At 37.2% G+C, this 25,420-nt stretch overlaps 1 protein-coding gene across 1 annotated transcript; it reads right to left on the reverse strand.

Moving 5' to 3' along the window:
* Positions 1 to 1,014: 1,014 nt before the first annotated feature.
* On the reverse strand, positions 1,015 to 25,420 carry radil (Ras association and DIL domains; the record flags this gene model as incomplete). The annotated part of the gene is made up of 15 exons (XM_081360476.1): positions 1,015 to 1,114; positions 1,249 to 1,388; positions 3,786 to 3,925; positions 5,099 to 5,516; positions 7,476 to 7,666; positions 7,762 to 7,912; positions 12,772 to 12,944; positions 14,233 to 14,497; positions 15,346 to 15,461; positions 17,146 to 17,303; positions 17,460 to 17,497; positions 18,614 to 19,291; positions 19,771 to 20,051; positions 20,769 to 20,888; positions 24,886 to 25,420. The coding sequence occupies 15 exons, from the start codon at positions 25,418 to 25,420 to the stop codon at positions 1,015 to 1,017; spliced, it is 3,504 nt and encodes a 1,167-aa protein (XP_081216602.1).

Genomic DNA, 25,420 nt, shown 5'->3' on the forward strand with positions numbered 1-25,420 from the left:
ATGATGCATAACACGAGAATGAACCTTATTGGTTCTTGCATGTCAAGCAAACATGGTTGAGCATCCATTTATCATAACTGATATGGGAGTTGATGAATAAAATATGTGATAATAATATGTGAATAAAAGCCTAAATGCAATCTGTTCATCATATAATGCGACCGAGTCAATTCAGAAAATTGTGGACTAAACCGCTCAATTATATATGAATTTGTTTTATGATCTCTTTATGAACTTTTTGAAAGTGGTAGTTGCGTAGCTTTCAATGGAGGGACAGAAATCTCTCAGATTTAATACAAAATATCTTCATTTGTGTTCTGAGGATGAATGGATTTTCATTTTTGGGTGAACTAATTGCCATTGTGAGTACTGCTAACATAGGAAACTGAGAATGTAAAGATACTTGGAACAGAAAAAGAGAGTTGCACCATGAAATGAGGGTCTTGAGATTGATTTTGTTGAGTGCAATTGTTCAGAATATATAGATATGTCCAGTCAAATTATTGTTGTTTACCAACAACTTGAAAGAGAGAACCTTTGTACCAGACAGTAGAGATTTAATCAATTGAATTTATGTTTCAAATCTTTTTATCAATCACGAAGGATCAGATATTTGTAAAAACACTCAATTGTACCTTTTAGCGAGGCCATTGAACGTTTTTTTTTTGAACGATTGTTTTCTTGAGCAAATTAACCATCTTTAAAAAACGACTTCTGTTTCATGTCTGCCGTATGTGAATATTATTTTCTTTGTACAGTATCTGCCAGATTATGTGCACAAAAACCGTCCCCTTCAATATTACTTGACAAAACCAGATTGGCTAAGAGGTAAAGAGGTGTCAAACTGTTGTTCTGAATGAGAAAGAGTGCAGTATTGTACAGGGCTTATAGAGAGCTGTAGTCGCTGAGAGGTCCTATAGTGTGCTTGTTCTCCAGTCTCCAGTCTCGGGAAGGAGGACTCGTTGTCCTCCTCATATTTCGTTTAGGTAGAGGGTCACACTTGCAGCCTCTCTCTCAGCAGGAAGAGGCACTGATCTTCTCTGATACTTCAAGATCTGATTTGGCGACAAGAAACCGGAGCCGTCCTCCCCCCAGACGAATCAAATCCACAGCACTGTGAGAGACAGACATAGCGGAATTCAAATGTCAGGGTTAACAGACACACAATCATTGCAAAAGATCATGCCTGATGAAAATGTCATGGTATATTTGATCGCTATAGGTGTAGTCCATATGGAGCCCTATAACCTCTGATAGTCTGCTCCAATGAGACTAGTCCCATTCACTGCCAGGATTCTGTCACCAATGCAGAGTCGCCCATCTGCAGCAGCCGGTCCATCTGGAATCAGTGTCCTGATGTAGATTCCAGGAGAGTTCAGAGGGGTGTGCTGTATATACAGAGAGTGAGAAACCCGAGAACTGTTTTTTGCTTATTTTTTTAACAGAAAGTATGGAATCAAAGTGAATTGATCGGTCCCATCAGGCTAGTTTTAATTAAAGCTTATGATATGAATCAAAATTTTGTGTTTTTTAGTCTTTTCACCACTTATAGCTTGCGGGCTAACGTATGATCCACAACATAATCAAACATCTGTGAAAAATAGTACAATGGCTAGAATCTTATCGCTTTTTGTTTGGCTGTTTTATAGTAATAATACTGAGGGATTAAAATACAAGTTCTATTCCAAAACCTTAGCTGACTGCAATATTTTCTGGGACTACAATGAAGGATGTATGCAATACTGCCTTATAATTGGGATAAATGAGGATTCCTGACACTTTCAAAGTGAAATGTCCAGTGTGTGGGGCTAAAGGACGTTCAGTTTCATCCGAAACAGATGAACATGAACCAGCGATGTTTTATTACGTAGGTTGTTGACTTGTTGTCCATGTCACAGCAGTTCGGAAATGAAATGACAGGTGCTTAAAGGTTAATGCTCTAGAAGTACTACCTACACTAAACCCCACCCTGAACCTAAACAACACATTTAAATTGATAGTCCACCCAAAATGTTTTATTCTGACATCAGTTACTCACCCACTAGTTGTTCTAAACCTGTATGAGTTTCTTTGTTCTGTTGAACACAAAAGAAGATATTTTGAAGAATGTTGGTAACCAAACGGTTTCTGCTCCCCATTGTCTTCAGTAGTATTTTTGTTTTTGTTTTTTCATACTATGGAAGTCAATGGTATATGGAAGCTTGTTTTTGCCACAGAATAAAACATTTCAAAGATAATTGTGACTTTTTATCTCACAATTATGAGTTTACATCTATAAAGTCAGAATTGCATGATATAAAGATGCAATTGCATGTTATAAAGTCAAAGGTGAAGTAAGGAGAAATAAACTCACAATTCTGACTTTTCTCGCAATTGCGAGTTTATATCTCGCAATTCTTACATCTTTTCTCAGAACTGTGATATAAACTCGCAATTGCGAGTTATAAAGTCCAATTCGAAGGAAAAGAAAACTAACTTTTTTCCTCAGAATTACGAGTTTATATCTCACAATTCTGACTTAATAACACACAATTGCAACTTTACATCATGCAATTCTGACTTTATAACTTGCATTATTGTTAGATAAAAAGTCGCAATTAATTTCTTATTTTTTATTCAGTGGCGGAAACAAGCTTCCATACAATGGGGACAAGCAACTGTTTGGTTACCAATGTTCATTGAAATATCTTGCTCTCAACTGAACAAAGAAACTCACAGGTTTACAACAACATGAGGATGAGTAAATTATGACAGAATCTTCATTTTTGGGTGAACTAGATACACAGATAAAAAAATGCATTTGTTGCTGCAACTACAGTATTTTAGAGCTTTTTATCGTGACTTGTCATTCACAGGACTCGTACCTGAGTGCTGTGCAACACAAGTGCAATGCTATAACAGATGAGCAACCGAGCGCATTTACTTTATCAGAAAAGTAATATATGGAGCTATTATGTGACACAGACGTCAAAATGTATTAATTTACAAATCATGAACTAGCCTATAGTAAAAGTGTTTTAAAGGTGGTATCAGTGATTTCAGGCCCAAAAATATTTTATCACATTCATCTAATCTTTCCTAACGATCCGCTAGCTGTCCGCCCCATGAGCATGCCGTCAAAAAACGCGTCTCTGTAGGCAGCCTAGGCTCTGAGATCTGCACACAAAAACAAATGGTTTAGCCAAACACTCAAAACCAAAACAAATAGTGTTCCAACCAATCACTGACAGGGGGAGGGTGTTGTGAGGTTTTGAGCTTTTTCTTCTGCTCTGACTTCGCGTGCAGCCGTGCACAAGCACAAAACCTCACAACACCCTCCCCCTGTCAGTGATTGGTTGGAACACTATTTGTTTTGGTTTTGAGTGTTTGGCTAAACCATTTGTTTTTGTGTGCAGATCTCAGAGCCTAGGCTGCCTACAGAGACGCGGTTTTTTGACGGCATGCTTATGGGGCGGGCAGCTAGCGGATCGTTAGGAAAGTTGAGATGAATGTGATAAAAATATTTTTGGGCCTGAAATCACTGATACCACCTTTAAGATTATTACATAGTAATGTAAAAGGAACCGGGCAAAAACAAGGCTTTATTAATCTAAAATCTGCTCCTGTGGTGATAATTTGTGTGAAAAGGAATATAAAAGTTGTGGCTGTTTTACATTTCAGCGGGCAAATGCAGTGAATTGAGACTATGTTGCAACACGCTGCCTAGGTTTTGGAACAGATGTATAGTGTTACGGTTATGGGCATAGAACATTGACCACCAGAGTTAAAAGTCTGCACAGACTCACAAGTCCATCGATAAGTCCCATTCCCAGGCCGTACGGTCCTTTATCCAGGTCCACTACAAAGACGGAACAGATATCATCAGAGTTTGGGTCCAGATGAGAGACAGGGACAGGGAAAGGAAAACCACAACCACTCAAAGGGCCTGGAGCGGGGCAGGGACAAACAAACAAACACACACACACACACACACACACACACACACACACACACACACACACACACACACACACACAAGACTCAGTGCTCATTTGACACACACACATCTACACACACAGACTCCGAAGTCGGGCCAATAAACAAAATCAATGTTCACAACGGGCAAATGCATCTGCTGCACATGCAAACAAAGTTATTAAATGATGCAAAGAGTAAACACACGCAATACTGACAGAACTATACACACAGAACTCTGTACATATGTTTATAAGAAATAAACACATGTATTCACACATAAACTCATTCAAGTGAAATTAAAAAGTGATGTACACAAATCAGACATGATTACATCATGTCTGTTGTCGAACAACCAAAACTAATGTGCAGTCACTAACAGGCTCATTCCTACTACACAGTACATTTTGTCCTCATTTTTCCAACTGGATAAAATATTTTAAAAATGTATATCGCATTTGTTTATTCTGATCACAATATCACGATTAGGTAAATATAGGAGTGATATATTTATATAGCATATATATATATATATTATTGATTCAAACTAAACAAAACCTGTTTACTTACAAATATTTTTGCAGAGCAAACATTATATCACGCATTAGCCTGGTTATAACAAATCATTTAGAATGAAGGAATGAATGGATGAAGTTAGTATTAGTAATATATTTAATGAATTCTGTGGTGTTTCACGAGTTCACATCTACATATAATTAGTACAATAAGTTTATGCGTATTTGGCGTGCTGTCCGGGGGGAGGGCTCCGAGCTCTGAGTTAGGCCCGAACCCAGAGTACTCCCCCCAGTTGGTAAGAGTAGATGGAACTGGAAGTGAGGAGATGGGGTGGAGGACGGATGCTGACAAACTTTCAATGAACAGAGATAGGTCTGCTGTGAATTTATACTCTGTCATTGAGTTGATTACTGATTAATCTCCAGCTGTGCATAATTTGGTTAATTATCTGAACCTGCTCCTCCCGAACTTTGTTAATAAAACATCATTTTGTAGTATTAGTTGGTTTGTCGCTAAAACATTCCATTCAGTTGAATAGAAATAGAAAGTACTGCATAACAGGAATGACCCAAACGATCTAGCAGAAAGAACACACACATCCACGACCCAAAAGGCGTTTTTGACTTGCCTTCAATGCCATTGCTGATGAAGCCATTGATTTTCTTGTGCTCTGGAGTAGAACGCATGCAACCATTGGACTTTGTGTGAGAGTGTGTATGTGTGTGCTCTTGTGAAGCATGCTCAGGGTAGTGGACTGAATTGGACTGTGTGTTGGAGTGTATATACGTGTGTTCCGGATAGAGGGGCGTATTAGGTGGAGTCAGTATACAGGAAGAGTCTGTGGCTTGGGTTTGGTTGGCGTAACGGATGCTGGTCCCGTTTCTGTGGTGAACGCTGTGCGGTGGCTTGTCTCGGGGTCGTTCCTCGGCTCCCGCTCCCTCTCCTCTCCCTCCGAGACCCGCTGAGGAGCCCCGCACCTCCCCCTCTCCCTCCCCACGCATCGGAGGTGCTGCATGTGAATTGGAGTGAGGCTGAGGAGGCTCACGCTGGAGAACAGAATTTTTCATCATTTATTAATATCAATATTTCAAGTTGACGACCCTTAGAAAAACAATCTCAAGGTCAAACATGTCAGTTATTCCTTCAAAGTCACCATGAAATCAAAATTGACAAGTCTTATTTTTTATGGAATATTGCAGTATTTATGATAAATAATTTATCTGTGCACATCATTTTTAGCGCAATTTTCCACCGGACAAAATTGCGATTGTTAACTCGTGATTTCTGTTCTGTCTGTGCGCACCAATCTTGCACTTCTATCTACTCCTCAACCAGACCACCTAGAGACTTCGGGTTTTCGGCATTATGTTAAGGAAGGTCTAATCTCGGGAACGCACAAAAAAAATCCAGGAAAAGATTACTATCTCTTAGTGTTGTGATCCCATGACATGAGAAAATTGCGCTAAAACACTCACTGAGTTTTTATTACTTTATTCATGTGCCCTTTTAATCTTTATCAAAAAACTCTTCTCTTCTCTGATGACCTGTCATTCTGACAATTGAGGTCGACCAATAGCAAACCACAACCATCCAATCAATTAGCCATGGACAAAATCAAGTCCCACCCTACATTTTTTTTTCTTGATCAAGAAGCCATTTTACTCAGAAATATGTCGCAATAGATAAGAAACGACTATGGCAACTTCTGTTTCATGCCGACTTTAAATAATTTACAAGCTATTTGTTGACGTATTTATAGATGGAATGCTATGATGAGATGAAGAATATGATTTTAAAAATGTATATATTATGTTTTATTTTTACCTGAACAGTGCTTTGGAGAAAGGGATTTTATATTTATTATTTTTAACAACAATATTTTAAAGACACAGTGGTTTCATTTTTTAACTATAGATGGAGAATTTTTGAATTGTTCTATTTCTATAGTCCTGTAGCTCAAGTGGTAAAAATGGCACTAGGGGAGCTGCTTTGTATAAAATGTACAGTCAATACCATATAAATTAATAGAATGGCTGCCCTCTGCTGGAAACAAAAAAAATACACTGGAGGAAACCGTGAATGTACATTTTGGGTGAATAAAGTCATAAAGCAATTAAACTGAAGGCAAAACAAACAAACAATAAAAATAAGCCTTGGATAATCCTTAAACAGTGTCGCAACACCAGAAAATCTGTTGTGTTTTTTTGTAGACTGACTCACACATGGTCCGTAATTTAGCCAGCAGCTCATAATTAAACAGCTAATCTTGTAATCAGATTAAGAACGAATCTCATGTCTAGAATTTAAATCTTAGTGTTCTAAGCTACAGTCTTTAAAGCTAGTTCACAAGTTGACAATTAAAGAATGACTTTGATCGAATGAAGTTGAGAAAAAGCTGATATATACAGTATACAGTATATATATACATATATACACATATATATACATATATACACATATATATACAGTATATATATATAGTATATATATATATATATATATACAGTATATATATATATATATATATACAGTATATATATATATATATACAGTATATATATATATATACAGTATATATATATATATACAGTATATATATATATATACAGTATATATATATATATACAGTATATATATATATATACAGTATATATATATATATATATATATATATATATATATATATATATATATATTAGTATATATATATATTAAATATATATTATATATATATTAAATATATATTAAATATATATTATATATATTATATATATTAAATATATATTATATATATATTAAATATATATTATATATGTATTAAATATATATTAAATATATATTATATATGTATTAAATATATATTATATATATATTAAATATATATTATATATATATATATATATATATATATATATTAATATATATATAAATATATATATATATATATATATATATATATATATATATATATATATATATATATAGTATTTTTAAATATATTTTACCTGGGCCTCCTGCCGGTCTGTACAGCCATTAGAAGGATGGGTCTTGGTGCGAAGACCCCAAACGAAGTGACGAACGTAAAGTAGCTGGCGGTATATACTGTCCTCCACACAATCACTCTCCAGGTCCACCTTAAATCCAGCACTCGGCAGCACAATAGGAGGGTGGTTCTCAAAACTCTCCAGTAAATCAACTATTGAAAAAAGACACACATTCACAATGTAAACTGATTAGCATACACAGAGTCTCTGGAAATCAGATCGAGAGTAATCCCATTCATATACCTACCTGTTCTGTAGATATAGGCCTCATCTTCACTGCTGGGTTGCCAGATTGGTAGAGGACCGAGCTCAGCCATGAGCTGGTACTGTGTGAGGATTCTGTGTAGCTGGACAGGCTTCAGGGATGGGTGCTCTGCGCACAAAGCTTTCCAACTCATCTACAGACAAAAACACACACAAGAGCAGTTAATGTCCTCAGCATGGGGATTAGTGTTGGTAATGCTGCTTTGAAACTGTAGCTTGTCATGCTACAGTCTACAATGCAAGCTACAACAAAATGTACTATTTATTAATTTATTAAATTATTTTTACTTGTATATATATGTATATATATAAATTCATGTGCCTCTGTAATCATTAATCAGAATAACTGACACCAGAGGTGTAAAGTCCAGGGCCCGTATTCATAAAGAATCTTAATGCAAAGAGTAGCTCCTAGTGACAAAATTCTAAGAAAATTCTTAGAATGTGGGCGTTTACTCTTAAATTTAAAGAAAAAATCCTAGTAAAGAAAAAAGTAATTCAGAAAGCATCTTAACCCTTAAAAGAGGTCTTAAGGTCAAAATTGTTAGGAGCACGGACGAGGACTTTTAAGAGGCTTAAGAGTTTCTTTAGCAGAGGAGAAAATGGCAGAAAGACGAAGAAGGAGAAGAAATGTGTTGCAGACAATGGATGACAGTGAGTTAATAAGACGCTTTAAATTAGATCATGCAGGGATCATGTTTGTGACAGATCTTTTTAGAGACACGCTAATATCTCCAACACAGCGCAGAAATGCCATAGCGCCCGAAATGAAAGTAATCACTACATTACGATATTTGGCAACTCGGAAAATTCCATGTTTGATACATTAAAACCAACATTCAAACCACCATTTAAATAGACATGCCAACAATCAGTGTAATTAGAAAGAGTGGAACAATTTTTATCATTCTAAGCCAAGCAAATACCTTATAGGAAATCAACAGCATGGTTAATAAAATAAGGATTTATATATATATAATGTGTGTGTGTGAGAACGGTCAAATAGGAAAAATTACGCATGTAATTTCAAAGTGAAGGCTTAGAATAGACCCTATACTTAAAATCACTTTTTTCCCCTTCTTGGACAACCAACCAATCACAGTCTTCAAAAGATTGTGTCATACATAGCAACGGGGTCAACCCCGCCTTCTTACTAAGATAAAAGTTTTTGTCTTTTCCTTACTCAGAGTTGCTCTCAGATCAGTCCCGAATTGCTCTTAAGCTAAGACTCCTACGTAAAAGTTTTTAAGCTAAATTAAGAGTTTTCTGAGAGGATTCTTAGAATCTTTATGAATACGGGCCCAGGGGTCCTGCCATATGTTTATTCCTCCCATGAACTCAGCCAGCTGATTTCACTAATTAGTTCTATCTCCTGGCTGAAAAACTGTGCTAATTAGCTGTGTTTGGTAATTGGTGATTAACAGGTGATTGGAACAAAATACTGAGGAGGACTTTTACTTTCTGAACCTGGGCCCGTATTCATAAAGATTCTAAGAATCCTCTCAGAAAACTCTTAATTTAGCTTAAAAACTTTTACGTAGGAGTCTTAGCTTAAGAGCAATTCGGGACTGATCTGAGAGCAACTCTGAGTAAGGAAAAGACAAAAACTTTTATCTTAGTAAGAAGGCGGGGTTGATCCCGTTGCTATGTATGACACAATCTTTTGAAGACTGTGATTGGTTGGTTGTCCAAGAAGGGGAAAAAAGTGATTTTAAGTATAGGGTCTATTCTAAGCCTTCACTTTGAAATTACATGCGTAATTTTTCCTATTTGACCGTTCTCACACACACACATTATATATATAAATCCTTATTTTATTAACCATGCTGTTGATTTCCTATAAGGTATTTGCTTGGCTTAGAATGATAAAAATTGTTCCACTCTTTCTAATTACACTGATTGTTGGCATGTCTATTTAAATGGTGGTTTGAATGTTGGTTTTAATGTATCAAACATGGAATTTTCCGAGTTGCCAAATATCGTAATGTAGTGATTACTTTCATTTCGGGCGCTATGGCATTTCTGCGCTGTGTTGGAGATATTAGCGTGTCTCTAAAAAGATCTGTCACAAACATGATCCCTGCATGATCTAATTTAAAGCGTCTTATTAACTCACTGTCATCCATTGTCTGCAACACATTTCTTCTCCTTCTTCGTCTTTCTGCCATTTTCTCCTCTGCTAAAGAAACTCTTAAGCCTCTTAAAAGTCCTCGTCCGTGCTCCTAACAATTTTGACCTTAAGACCTCTTTTAAGGGTTAAGATGCTTTCTGAATTACTTTTTTCTTTACTAGGATTTTTTCTTTAAATTTAAGAGTAAACGCCCACATTCTAAGAATTTTCTTAGAATTTTGTCACTAGGAGCTACTCTTTGCATTAAGATTCTTCATGAATACGGGCCCTGGGCCCGTATGTATAAAACTTCTAAGAAATGCTCTTAAGAATAGTCTTAAGCTTTGACTTAAGTGTCAGAAAATACTTAGTAAAGAGTAGGACTTTTCTAAGAGTAGGAGACTTTTATAAAGCAGCTAAAAGCAACTTTCAGTAAAGTATAAGACTGATTCTTAAGTGCTGACTGAAGTGGGACTTAAGTGTTGTGAACTAAGGACTACAGTGATGTCAACCCAAAATGGCCGCCCTCAACCACTGAATCAGCCAATAGTGAGCCTCCAAGGGTGAGGTCACTGCAGCATGACACCAATCATTTAAACTAATTATAATAAAATCATTTAATTAAGATACTGAAGCTTTAATATTTAAATTTATAAAAAAAATGCTTTGCAGTGCATTGTGCAAAATTATCACAAATTAGTATTTATGCTGTGGAAGCCCTTTTATATTGATGCGTGTCTCCTCATTTACAGTTGGAGCAATTATGCAAACATGAGTTCCATCAATGGATCCAACAACTCAGGAAAGCCCAAAATACTCAATAAAGTGGCTTTATTTTACTGCGAGATTTGAAGATCAATTGGAAAGTCAAAGAACTGCCATATAGTATTGGCCAAAAGTGAGGCCAAGGAAAATTCACACTCACCCACACTCATGTGTTAAAGATTTTGTGCGCGTATTGTGTAGTTGTGCTTGGAGTCGATTGTTTATTTGTGATAACACAATTAAACATGTCAAACTGTACAGACATCATTTTTAGCCATGGCTGTCAAACAAATGAACAAGAGAGGACAATGAAATATTAATAACTGACTATGTTGCAGACAATGTATGATTTTTTCTTCTCCTTTGAGCTTTTTAGTTTAAAAAAAAATCCTGTAGCTGTAGTTTGCCCTTTTTTCAACAATATTATTGATCTTCCTGGATTGACACCATTGTCTGAGAACTGAACTGAGCTGAACAATGACATCACTGTTTTCTCAGAGTGGCTGTATAATGAACTAAATAGATAACTAATGATCTTTTACAATGGAAATGAATCATCATTGAACTAACTTAAGCTGCACAATGACACAATTTTCTTCTAGAGCTGCTGTACAGCCCAAACTTACTTTGTTGCATTATTTTCATGTTATCACTGTAAAGCTGCTTTGAAACAATCTGTACTGTAAAAAGTGACTTGACTTGAAATAATTTTGTCAGATAAATATCTTCACTAAGTTTTATTTTCCTTATATTTTGATGGTTTAAGCAAACTTGTAGGGTCATAAAAAAAACAATAAAAAAAGTCCGCACATCACTTTTAGCCACTAATGTGTTTGGTGTGGTCAGTGCCACAATAGTGATATTAAGACCCTGCTTACTGTGGAATGATGAGCTCAAGTCAGTACTGCTGCTTTTTTCCAGTCAGCAACAATGTAATTATTAGTTTCCTTTCATTTCTTTGCTATAAAATCAACTCCGTCATCATTTACTGTAACTCCAATACATCATATTTTCATTGAAAAGTGTGTGGCCTCCTCCTCTCTGCTGTCATCTTGTTACTCCTAACTAGGTTAAGAGACCTCTTCAGCTCTCTTAAATAATTTAGGAGCTGAGACCCAGTCTTGACACTTAGGAACCTTTATGAATCACACTTATTCTTAAGTCTAGGAATAAAAGTAAAATGACGTCATTCTTAGAATTTTGACAGACTTGAGACTAAAATTTTACTCTGAGTGGCTTTATACATACGGCCCCTGGACTTTACACCTCTGACTGAGGCCTACACGGACACGGGTATTTTTATAACCGGAGTTTTTCCTCCTGCGTTTAAAAAAAAAACGTCCACACATGCTTGGTTTACGTCTACATGAAAACGCAAAAACACACTACCAAGCGCTGTCAAGAGCGGATAACGGCACACACTCTGACATCGTAAGGCAAAAACCCCGGTTTTACTGTCTACACTGCAACCGGCGTTTCTGAAAATCCTCACCCTGGCAGGGGTTTTCAAAAATGTTCGGTTTCAGTGACCTGATACTGCGTTTCCATGTGGACGAACGGCCGAACCGTGTAAAAAAAAGTCACAGTTATGAAAATACCCGTGTCCGTGTGGACAAGGCCTGACACTCAACAAACCTAGCCAGTTCAGATATTTCACGTGTTCTAGCTCAAACACACCTGGTGTAACTAATGAAGCCCTTGATAAGTTGAATCAGGTGTGCTTGAGACAACACCTGTTTTGCAGATTTGTGCTGTTGTGAGGGATTCTATTCAGGAGGTTGAATAATTTTGAGACTGTGTAAGTCATTAAAAGTAGAATTTTCAGTTAAATTTGGGGAAACCACTTGAAATATTTGTTGTGTTGAGCTATTTCAATTACTTTTGTTTGATTTGTTCATTGCAAACAGCTGAAAGTCTGTTGAAAGTGTAAATTTTGCCAATAAACCTGATTTGCAATGGGGGGTTGAATAATTTCAAATACAACTGTACATTACAATAAAGAAGAAAAGACTCACATTCCCCCTTTTTTTTGCCGACTCATGCGTTTCATGCCGACTTTAATAGGTACACAAAACCTGTGTAAACAACATCCCAACACACCTAGCTTCGCTGCATTACCTGTGAGAGCTGTTGTGGCGTTGTGGCCAGGATGCTCACAGCACTACAGAACTTGGCAAAGAATTTCTGTGCAAGATGATTATGTCCCACTCCTTTAGCCCAGTCCAGTAGCATCTTCACACTAGCCTGGATCTGCAGGACCCGAGAACGCTGAAACCAGCCACGTGCAGGGCCTAAGAACATACAATGACAACAAACCCTTTTTCAGAATCATAATATAGCATATTGTAATACTTGTAATAAGACTATGATTAATTATTGTCCCTAATTAAAATGAAGAGTGTACTGCAGTACTTCAAGTCAAAACCAGTCTTCACACTTTGTGTGAGTCTATGTGCATGTTTGTGTGTAAGACCAGCTCTTATCCTCTGTCTGTTACATAAAGAGGATTATGGGTGTCTGAAGAAATAATCTTCACCTGACCATGAGTAATGCGCACATGTACATGCAGAAATTACATTTGTCTCGTGCTGCCCTATAAAAAAGTAAACTGATGGTAGTTTTGCAGACATGCAATACAAAACAAAATATTTTAAAAAGCAACTATGGTCATGATATATATATATATATATATATAATTACATTTAAATATGAACTCCCGTCCAAAAGTTTGGGGTCAGTAAGATTATTTTTTGTAAGAAATGTATACATTTACACAGCAAGGATGCTTAAAATTGATCAAAAGTGACAGAAAATACATTTGCACGATTTATACTGTTTTCCATTTCAAATAAATGCTGTTCTTTTGAATTTTCTATTCATCAAAGAATCCTGAAAAAATGCATCAGTTTCCACAAAAATATCAAGCAGCACAACTGTTTTTAACATTGATAATAATAAGAAGAAATGTTTCTTGAGCATCAAATCAGCATTAGAATGATTTCTGAAGGATCATGTGACACTGAAGACTGGAGTAATGATGCTGAAAATTCATCTTTGATCACAGGAATAAATTACATTTTACAATATATTAAAATAGAAACAAGTCATTTTAAATTGTTAGGTATATTTCACTATATTCTTTAGTTTTAAAACTTAGTTTTAAGTTTTATAAAACTTAGTTTTACTGTTTGCCATGAAGAGCATAACATACTTATTAAAAAACATTTCAAAATATAACCAACCCCAAACTTCTGAATGGTAGTATACTTTCATAATAATAATTTCTGCATGAATATCCTGCTTTTTCTTTAAGCTATTTTGAAAATCTTCCCTAATACATAAATCAGTAATTGAATTACATTGAACAAACTTCAAATTAGGCAACTTTTTCGCTGAAAAATTACTTAAAAGCTATCTTACAGCTTTAGTGGTCTTGGAATATATATTTTTCTTTTTTTCTTCTGCCTGCAATTGCTGACACACTAACTGTCATGTTGTTGCCATAGCAGCAGTGGCTGCTTAATGAAAATATATCAAAGGGTGTGTGTGTGTGTGTGTGTGTGTGTGTGTGTGTCTCACCTTTATCGATGAGTTGATTGAAGAGTGAGACATTGGTGAAGAAGAAGAGGTAGGCGAACATTTGACTCTGAATCTCTGCATGAACCTGGTACTGCTGCAGCAGGTCTGATGTAATCTGAAACACACTCACCACCCTGCGAACCGCCTCTGGCATCACACACACGGCACATACACACACTCCAACAGCCCGTCGGCACTGCTCTGATGAAGACTCTGTCCCAAACGGGTTACAGTCCAACAGGCCAGGCAACACAACGTACAAAGTCTGAAATGTAAACAACAGGCATTTGTTAAGACATGGATAACCAGACACCAACAAATATACATTAATTACAGGGCTATCAATTTAATAAATTAATTTAATGTTATAATTTTAAAAATTAAGGATTTATGAGTGTTTCTCTTTTGTGTTGCCATTAGTGTAGTCACTCTAGGGTCATTACTCAAAGTCACATGGCAATTATGGCTTAGCTGATTGGCTCAAAAATGCAAAATGAAGCACCTGAGATGTCGCAAAACTACATGACATCTTGTATGAAAAGAATCACTGACAAACTTGTCAATAAGTTGGGAAATGTAGGAATGTTTTTACGTTTTTGAAAGAATGTGCTCTTATGCTCATCTTATGCTTACCAAGGCTGCATTTGTTTGATCAAAAACAATTTTTTTTTTAATATTTTAAAATGTAATTTATTCCCATTGACTTCCATAGTATATTTTTTTCCTACTATGGAAGTCAATGGGACCCAGAAACTGTCTGGTTACTGACATTCTTCTAAATATCTTCCTTTCTGCTCAGCAGAAGAAAGAAATTCATACAGGTTTGAAACAACATGAGGGTGAGTATATGATGACAGAATTTTCATTTTAAAGTGGAGTATTCCTTTAATATTTTTGTGGCAACTGTGATCATTTGTTTTGTTTGTTTTTTAGGATTCTGTAAAAAATAGAAAGTTCAAAAGAACAGCATATTTGAAATAGAAGGAGGTAGAGGAGAGGAAGACCTACAACACGCACAAGAAGCCACACACACAATAAATAATTCATTCCCAGCAGCCCTGGTAACATCTTAGAAGGGTGGCGCCATACATATAACGTAATACTACCCTTTACCTTAGTGATGTAGTAGACACACTGCTGAAAGGTGTACATGATCACTTCCTCCAGTATGGTCATAGCCTCTTCATTTGCTGATATTGTTGCTGAGAGGAGAGATTCTTTAGATCCTGCTGCAATTAGAAACAGAAAAAAATAAAAATACAATTAGACCAAATGCATTGCATTTAACATTTAATGTGTCTTTTATAACCTCTAATCCTCCTGTCTAGTTAATCTTGTTTTTCATTTTGTCTATATTGGGCCCCATAGACCAAATCCATAATGGGCATTGCAGCTTTGCAAGTCTAGTCTAAAAACAATTGAGAAGGACTTTTCACACTTTTCACGCATTTAACCCCCGGGTTACCGTCGTTTTAAACCCCGCTTTTAATGTCGGGTGGAGGAATGTTTCACACTTAGCACTGCTTTTTACTCAAGGATATGAAACCCTGCTCCTGAGCTTTTGCAGTGTTAACCAGTGTTGCCAAATGTGTACAGTGTGCAACAATGTGGTGTATGACTAGATACTTTGCAACTGACAACCAATCACAAAGATGTATAAACAGTCATTTTAGCATTTGATGAGGAAAAATGTCGAATGCAGATGGAAAACGCGTCAGTTACAGTGAAGAAGAGACCGTTTCTTTCTTACCTTTATAGTCCGAAATGTCAGGAAAACTTGAAAATAGGCAATGCATGAGGACACGCAATGCTAGAGTTTTTAAATAAACAGGCACTGCGTGCACTGCGCTTACACAAATACACAAATAAGAATGCTCTCCTGTAGCTCAAACAGTAGAGCGTTGGTGCTTGCGCCGCCAAGGGCATGGGTTCGATTCCCAGGGAAAACAAGACCTGATAAGAATGTTAATGTGTACCTTGAAATGCAACGTAAGTCGGAGTGTCTGCCAAATGCATAAATGTAAGAACATTCACCCAGGCTTTAGGAATGCACAGTGTGAAACGGCAGAATGCACATGATTAAAGGCAGGTTAAATGATTTGTTCCAGAAACATTTTTTGTTATGCTGGCTGAATGTCTCATCACATCCTGATAGCAATCACTAAGTTAAGTGGTATAAAGGTATTTATATGTATATCGTCGTAGGACCATAAAATGTTCATCCAATCATTGCAATGATACGATGTCCTACCTGCCTGTCAACTTATGCATTTCCACACATCCGTGCACCTGCTCACGCAGACATCACACGTCATCAGAGTGTTTCATGATTTGTTTCATGAAACAAAACAGCAGCCACCTTTTACAGTTCCTCCTGATCCAAAACAACGAGCTCGCCATTGCGTTCACGCCATAACTACTGTAATTAGGAATGGAAGAGGTTTCCATACCCGTGACATTATATTCGGAGTGGTTCGTGACTCGAATTTATGCGTTTCAATGGCAACACTATCAATGCGGAAATTAAACTGCAGCAGTCAGGTGGTTCAGGTCAGAGTTCTTTAAGTTGTTTATGTTTATTATTATTGTAATGTTATGTGCTTTACTGCTTTGAGACATGAGGTAGTTTAACGCCGTCTCTCATGACGCTTTTGTTTGCTCCCTGCTGTACGCGTTCATGTGTTTTGGAGGAGACGTGGCTTTGGAGACGCTCTGAAGGGAGGATGGGATCTTATGCTTTCAAAAATAGCTTGCTATTGCTAGCCTCTCCGAAAATTGCCTACCCTACCTTTAATTGTTTTTCCTGGGTAAAGTATGAGCAGTGTAAAACGTAAAGCACAAGAAAACCCAGGATTCCATTAACCCTGGGTTTAGAAACTATTTTAAGTGGAAAAAGCCTAGAGCGTTTCATACCTTTATCGTCCATGAGCTCAATGGTCTGCATGTATGCAGGGGACTTCTGCTGGATAAAATACAGTATTTCTATGGCATTGGACATCCAGAAGAAAATGAACTGGAGATCAGGTACTAGGTCTGAGATGCTGAGCAGAGACAGGGAGGCAGGATCTTGACTGTATAACCATACAAAAACACACAAATTCAATGGTTTGACTCAGTAGCAATGCTTTCAGAATTGGTGATAGCCTATTCAGCGCCAAGTGACCTTAGAGTGTCACACATTCAAAGTGCACGCATGTGCGTATTATAAGGGGGAACATGATACTCACTGCTGAGCTTGCTTCTGTGCCAACTCCTTTGTCTTCTCCTGCGAGACACAGACACGGATGGCAATTAATGTCATCAAATTTTGAATAGCTGCATGTGGGAGGTATAATACATTGGAGTAATTTTTTTTTCAAGCTTTCCTTTCTTGCTCTTTTCTTTGGCTGGTTAATATTGGGGCTGATGGTTGACCTTCTAAAATTGGATTTGAATAATGAATGAGTTCAAAGACTGTCATTAAATGCATGGTTTCATTGGGGCAAGATTAAAGGGACATTCACAAATTTCTGTAGTGCTTAAATCAACAAAGGAAAATGCATTTGTCAACAAAGACAAAAGGCCATGTGAGGTGAATACAGTACTGACCCTCAGAGCAGAAAATCAATCAATGGGTCTTCTGGGACTGATCCTCTTCATGCAAATGCTATTGCTATGCATTTTGTATAAAAGAAACATGCTTGCACTTGGACATTGTGAACATGCAGAAAAATCTTTCATTTCTTATGTGCAAAATTGTAAAACAAGTAATTTTTCCGATGGAGACAAAACTTGCCGTGCTTGCCATTCCATCATTTTCTTCTCCCATACTGAAACACAATCAGTCTCAGTGACAGTGGGAGGAGCCCGAGAAATTGTGGGAAATGTAGTTTGATGGGTGACACTGACAGACAATTGAGTGGGCCAAGTATGCATGAACCAGGGTATCTGCTGCATGAAATTAAAAGTTTTAAACAAGACTTTTCTTAAAGGTAAAGTGTGTAATTCCCTAAAAGCTAAAATCAAATGTTTTAAATACTACAAGTGAATTTAGAAATCAAAACATTAAAATGTACAGTGAAAACGTTACATTTAACATTATTATTCAATTTAATTATTTAATTATTAGAGTTTTTAAAGATAATTTTTAAGTGAGCATTAGATGATAGCAAAGGTAATCTAAATGTAAAAATAGGGGAAATATGCATACACAATTAAATATGCAATATAGGCCGATAAATATCCAATACTGACAGATATTGATTAATTAAAAACCCAATATGGCACCAATATATTGCACATCCCAACTTTGTAGGAAATTAAATATTTAATCTCAAATTGAGATTTGAACATAGCATATTTCAGCTTTAAACACATCTAAAGTGTTGATTTGAGTACTAACCCATGCGATGGTTTGAATCCTCTTGGAAATTTTCAGCAATAGTTTACCAAAGCTGCCAGGTGGAAATGTATTAGCTGAGTGCTTGATGCATAGACAAAGCAAATATGCTGGTGTCAGCTTGTGGTCGTCCCCGCTCGGCTCAATAAGTGTCAGCACCCGGTTCACCAGCGCATCCTCGTGAGCCCGCTCAAATTCCAACGCGAGCTTTCTCTTCTGTGCACCTCGCGCTGGAGCCTTAGAGCTGCGCCGAGACGCCACTGGTTCATGTAATACAGCCCCACACATACGACATGCCTCTCCTTTCTCAGGCACACCCCCCGACTCGCTATCGCAAAGTCGTGCCAGCGCCCGAAGTCGAGTGAGAGTTTGGGCAGGAAGTGGTTTCGCACTCAGTGGGTCTTTGTACAGGAATATGTAATGAGCACCAAAGGACAGCAAATCCCCATGACGTAGCGGAGTGGGCCGCTCAATACGCATGAAGTTAACCAGAACATTGCCGTGGGCGACAGGTTCTAGAAGTAACCGCTGGTCCGAGGAAGAACGCCGTTGCACAGCACGACGTATTCGGCAGTGAAGTGGAAGCACATCCGGAGACGACAGGCAGATATTTGGCCGTGCTGATGCTGTTTCCTGACCAACTGTGTGTTGCTCTCGATTCAACAGGTAAACCAGGCAATCCTGACAAACAAAAGCAAATCAAACAATAAACACAACTCCAGACAGGAGTAATAAAAAAATGACTTTAAGAAAGTCAAAATAACTGTTTTCTAACTGAATATAATGTAAAATGCTATTCATTTCTGTAATGGCAAAATTGAAATATCAGCATAATTCCTTCAGTCTTCAGTGTCACATGATCCATCAGACATCATTCTAATATGCTAATTTGGTGCATAAGAAACATTTCTTATTATCATCAATGTTGAAAACAGTTGAGCTGCTTCATGTTTTAATGAAAACCGTGATTCTTTTCATATTTTTTTCCCGATGAATAGAACATTTATAGAAATCTTTTGTAATGTTATAAATGTATTTACTGTCACTTTTGATCTGTTTAATGCATCCTTGCTGACTAGAAGAATGAATTTCTTAAAAAATATTTATTGACCCCAAACTTTTGAATAATATATACATTTTACATAAGTAATTTTGCTTACCTGTTGGTTGTACCCTTGAAGGAGCAGCAAGTGTGGTGATTGGTAGAGAGAGTGTTTAACTCCGCCACCATCTCGTTCTTTACGGATCTCAGTGTCTCGTGCAGAGCGTGTTCTGATTGGCCCTGGGAGGGTGGAGTAGTACCGTTTAGGTTCCTCACCAGGCAGGCCCACCAAGTTAAGGCTGGTTTCACTGAGGCTGCGGCAAAATGAGGAGCCGTGCTGGAGTGTCATTGTTCCTTTAGCACGGTTTCTTTGCAGCTTCCTTGCTTGAGCATTGATATCTGCCGTAGAGAGAAAACCACTTAGGTAATTGTCATACATTGTCCTTATCCACAAAACTAACCTTATGTGGTTTAAATGAACAGATAGGTTTAGCAAAATAAATGGACTCAAAATTGCTTAAAAAATTAAATAAAATCATATAACTGGAAATTTCATAAAAGACATTTAACCTTAATTTGTGCTGTCAGAGGGTTGCAGTGATCTTAAATCAGCCAAAATGAAAACACACAAGTAGACTTTATTTCAGGCATTAAAAGACAACAGTGGATATGGAGGTGAAATGCAAAGCATAACAAAGAGTCTATTTCGGTTTTATGCCATGCTTAGTACCCTCAATTTAAGTTCAAACAAAGCAACTTAAGTCATAATGATTCATTTTAAGGTACTTTGGTGTTTTTTTTTTTGTTGTTGTTGTTGTTTTTTTCAAGCTCAACTGCCCGCATCCCCATTCACTGTATGGAAAAGAACAGAGCAAACATATTGCAAAAACTTCTTAATTTGTGTTTCAAGGAAGAAAATAACAAAGTTTAGAGGCATGATAAAATAAAGCTAAAATTGTTGTGGGATGAGGGATAAATGGGGTAGTACATGGGCATAGGAAGTCAACACTTGACGGGTGCATGGAGGAATACAGTAAATTATGGGTCTGCAAAATAATGGTACTGTATATGGAGGTGGGGCTGGTGGTTGACACCATACCTGAGGACAGTCCCCACCTTTTACAATAGTTGTACAGGGCTGTATCAAACGCCAGCCCCGGGGGGAGCTCCGATGGCATCTACCATGCCCGCTTCTACTCAAGGTTGAAGATAGCACAGGGGAGTTTGTGTGGGTCCCTGGGCATGGGTAAACACCACAACAAATATAAATCACCAACAAAACCATGAAAATACACACATAATTATATTTACTCACTCACTCAAGTAAGTTGCTCAAGCAAATCATGCCATTATCCACCATCTAAATGTTCCTGTGATGCATAGAAGCATAGATGTAGAATATGAGCCCCATTATGCTTTTTTTGGATATTACCTTTCATGTAGTGTGTAATTTAGCTGTTTGTGAATGTAAAAGGTCTGCAAAGTTTCATAGATCAAAGTGCACGATAAATTAATGCATGAGTTATTGTCTCCCTAAAGAAATAACAGTCTTACTAATACTAATTCCAGTCTTACTTCCTGCACAAACCTCTGAAGGAAACAAAATTGCATAATGCCAGCCTATGGTCTGCATTGGTCTATCCACTTCATTCCATTGGCTACCAGCAAAAAACATACGACTTTGACCCACCCTCAAATACTGTAGTTGTAGCTGAGGCCTGGAAGAGTTTGGTTAGTGTTGTCGACATGCACATCCAAAGCCTCATTCTTTGGGCTTGAATTTACACAGTAAAACTGACGCCATCATTACTGTTTATATCACTGTGTATCAAGAGCTGAGGAGCCTCCAAAATTCAGATATGGTAATGGCTATTTCATTTCTGACACACGCTGTAAAGCAGCAGACCAATCACAACAGACTAGGCAATCTGACCAAACAGAGCAAAGTAGGCTCTCAGAAAGGATGGCTTCAGGGAGACTGAATCCTCTATCGAACCGTTTCACAGACTGTAAAAATAAAAAAATAAAAAATGTAATTCTGCAATGTATATTATGAGAAAATTAAAGTGTTTTTGACTTTGGATGCATGTAAACCTATTGTAGGAGACTTCCAAAACAAAATTAGCAACCTTTAAAATAGGGACACTTTAACTAGCATTTCATGTGGTTTTGGTTGTATAATATATTCTAAAATGATTTTTACAGGTTATTCAAGAAACTGCTGAGATAAGATTGAACTGGGCACTGTGCTCATGCAGACATAACTGCCAATTCCAAACCTGCCATAAAACGTGCATGTGTTGGTAAATACCTAGACACTATCCATGAAGCCCCCAAGTAGCATCTGTCACTGAGTCATAAGTGTGTGTGTGCAGATGGTGGTGTTGACTTGCAAATGTAATCCCCCAACCCTTCTTCACCTTTACTCATCCATGACCTTCCTAAACCCTTGATCTATGTAGATGCCTCCTTCTTCTTAAACATCACTGCCCTTTTGATTGACTGTGAAAAGCACTAGACGCATGCATTTTTGAGAACAGTCCCAATGTGAGCGTGTGTTCTAATGAATAGCAGGATGCTAAGCCAAGTTTAAGAAGACCACTTTGAACAAGCTTAAGGACTAAGATCCTCTGATAAGCCTGCAACATTTTCATTAATTAAAATGCAATCACACGTAGACAAGAACTACAACAATTGTGCATTTACAATTATGCACTTAATAGCACTGTAGCAAGCTCACAGAAAAAAATTCCCAAGATTCCATAATGCATTACTTGAGAATATAATTTTTCCAATAAGGCAGATTAACTGGAGCTTGTAGTTAGACAATCCAGACTACTGTAGTTTTAAAGCTAAGTAGGTGTATAGTTTAGCAGTAAAGCTACACATATAAGCATGTCTATTTAGCAATCTAAATAAAGACATTTGTATTTAAATATAATTATAAATAGTACTAAATAATATGGTTTGCATTTTAGAATAAAAAAGCTTCTTTTCTTTTTTTTCAATTGAGAACATCCCCAAAGGAAGGTTTTGTCAGATTAACGCACTTCTGGGGATATTTTTTTCTATTAGTAGATTATTTTCTCTTCTCTTATAATCTACACATAGAATCCAATACATGCATACATTCTTTCTATCCCACCAGGAAGAAAAGTAGTTCAACCTGAGGATAAATTATCCAGAGTAATGTGCCTGCTGTGCTGATATTGATTTAACTTCCACCCTGTGTTTTGGCTCAATGGCCACCTTGTTGAATTTGTAATTTAGTACAACAGCATTCAGGCACAAACAGAAAGAGAGAGACAGTGAGGGAAAGATGTTATGACTAGTCTGCAATAAAATGGCACAAATAAAATAGTGAAACTGAGACCTCAATTCAACTACTGGAGGCCGGCCATACTACGGCAGATCCAGTCGTGCATTTATCTCTGGCACGTGCTCTGACATCTGCGTGTCGGCATTAGCCGACCTGAGCAGCCCTAAATGACAAAGAACAATGACGATCTAGTGCCAGTTATCACAACATCTATACCACAGTGTTGATAGGAGTGATACGTTCAACTCAACTTTTATCTTCAGATAGCACTTAAAAGGAGTGATATGATAACTGATTTTAAGCTTCTGTTTTGCAAAAATGGGCAAACAAACGTTTAAAAACATGAAAATTCAAAACAAGAAAGGCAATATTTCATTTTTGGTTTAATCTTAACAATTGCTACGTTCAAAATCGCATACTGTATGGTAGGTACTACAACTGGTTTGAAACTAGTGCACTATATAATGTGAATGTGTATGAAATTCGAACGTACTACATTCACCATGTTGTCACTGTCATGTGATCTACGGCAGCAGTTGCGTCGCTCCACTGCCATTCACAAATCCTCTCCTGAGGCCTCTTGGGATAAATTGTCCATTGGATGCACACTACCAAATTTCTCTGGATAGTCATTGGAGTACTTTTCCCCTACTGTTTTATGAATACTAAATTGACCCTCATACTTGAAAATAATGGGTGCTTCTCAATACTCAAATTGATGCTTCCTCGTTTCCTCGCTTCTAAGTCCTCAAGCCCGTGAACTCAGCCAACTCAGAGGACATCTCAATTCTTTAATTGCACCGCGAGGAGGCGAGGAACGAGGAGCGAGGAAGCTTCCTGAGGAGTCATGAGCGAGGATACACAGGTTTATCCTTCCGAGGATGCACAAATAAGAAATGAGAAGCACCTAATTTTTGGAGCGATGCTCAAAGTCGGAAATCCATTCAACCCCGATCTCAGAGAGAAGTGTCAATTAACATAATTTCAAAGATGGTGGCGAATTAAGGGCATCGTACAAAATTAAATTTGTAATGTAATATATTACGATACCTTACTTTTTGCTTTTTAGGCTGTTTTTAAAACGAATGCATGCATTTTGTGTTCACGACTTTTGTCTTTGCCATAATTAACATTATGACACTAAATATGATGGTGCCATCTGGTGGTGTAGGAGATCAAATTTCAAATTTCACACTTCCAACATTTTCTGGAATCGGCCAAAAATATCCAACAATACTCAACAACTGAGCAGTCAAACCTGTTTGGAAGCTAACAGTTAGCTTAATACTGATCTGATCACAACAGTCATGCTAATTCTGCATTCCAGCTTGGAACTATCAAATCTTGTTCTTGAAAATAATGACTGAAACAATCTTTAAAATCAGACATCTGATCAGCTCAATGCAAAAAAAAATTTTTTTAATTATATAATTCTAATGTATTATATAAACAATTTGTTGTTAATTTTCTTTTTATTAAAATATTATAGTTACAATGTTTTTTTACTTATATATATATTTTTTTATTGTAAAACATCTATGAAAATATTCCATATAACATAAAATTATCAAATAGTGAAATGTATTTGTCATTGTCCAGTAATTGTAAAATAAAAAATTTCATTCAGATGTCTGGAAAAGGTAAATACTGAAATAAGGTAAACACTGATAAAAGATTACTTAAAGGAATAGTTTACTTCAAAATGAAAATTCATACAAGGTTTGAAATAACTTGAGGGTGAGTAAATGATGACAGAATTTTCATTTTGAAGTGAACTATTCCTTTAACGGAAGGAATAATGTGCTTTCATGCCTTTTTTTGCCCTGTTGTACAGGATTTTCAATTCATTAGGAAATAAAATCACGTGACAAGAACATCCTCTCCTGTTTCTCAATGAATGCATTTGTGCATTACCTGCAGTGACTGTATCCTTCTCTTTTGCTGCCAGTTCCTCAACCTCAGCTCTTCTCCTGAGCTCAAAGCGGCGAGAGTAACCCTCCTTTGGCTTCCAGAGGTCCTGCAAGAGAAGGGGCTTTTCGTTGTTCCCTAGCGCCCGAAGACACTCAGTCCGCCACCGTCGGTCTGGGCCCTCAAACCGTCCAATCACATCACACAAGACATAGCTACAGACCGAGGCCTTGTTTAGAGAATAGCGATCAAGCGCCTCTTTGATCAACTCTTGGGCGCTGGAACGAGGTGTGGCAAGGACGCTTTTGTAGTTAGCGCCAGCACTGATTTCATCACCAAATATCTTCAGCACGCCTGGTGCAGATGATTGGGTGGAAAGCTCAGCTGGATCGTCCCGTACCTGCTCAGGTAGGTCGGTCACAGAGCGACGATCCCGATAACTCAGTGTCCGGTAAAGAACCTGCGTAAAAGTGCGACTCTGTCGCTTCAGGCGGTTCTTGGATGGCAGAGACATGCTGGCAGATGAGGAACCGTAGAACAT

The sequence above is a fragment of the Scardinius erythrophthalmus genome (genome assembly GCF_964197995.2).
Source record: "Scardinius erythrophthalmus genome assembly, chromosome: 3".
In the NCBI taxonomy this organism is placed as follows: domain Eukaryota; kingdom Metazoa; phylum Chordata; class Actinopteri; order Cypriniformes; family Leuciscidae; genus Scardinius; species Scardinius erythrophthalmus.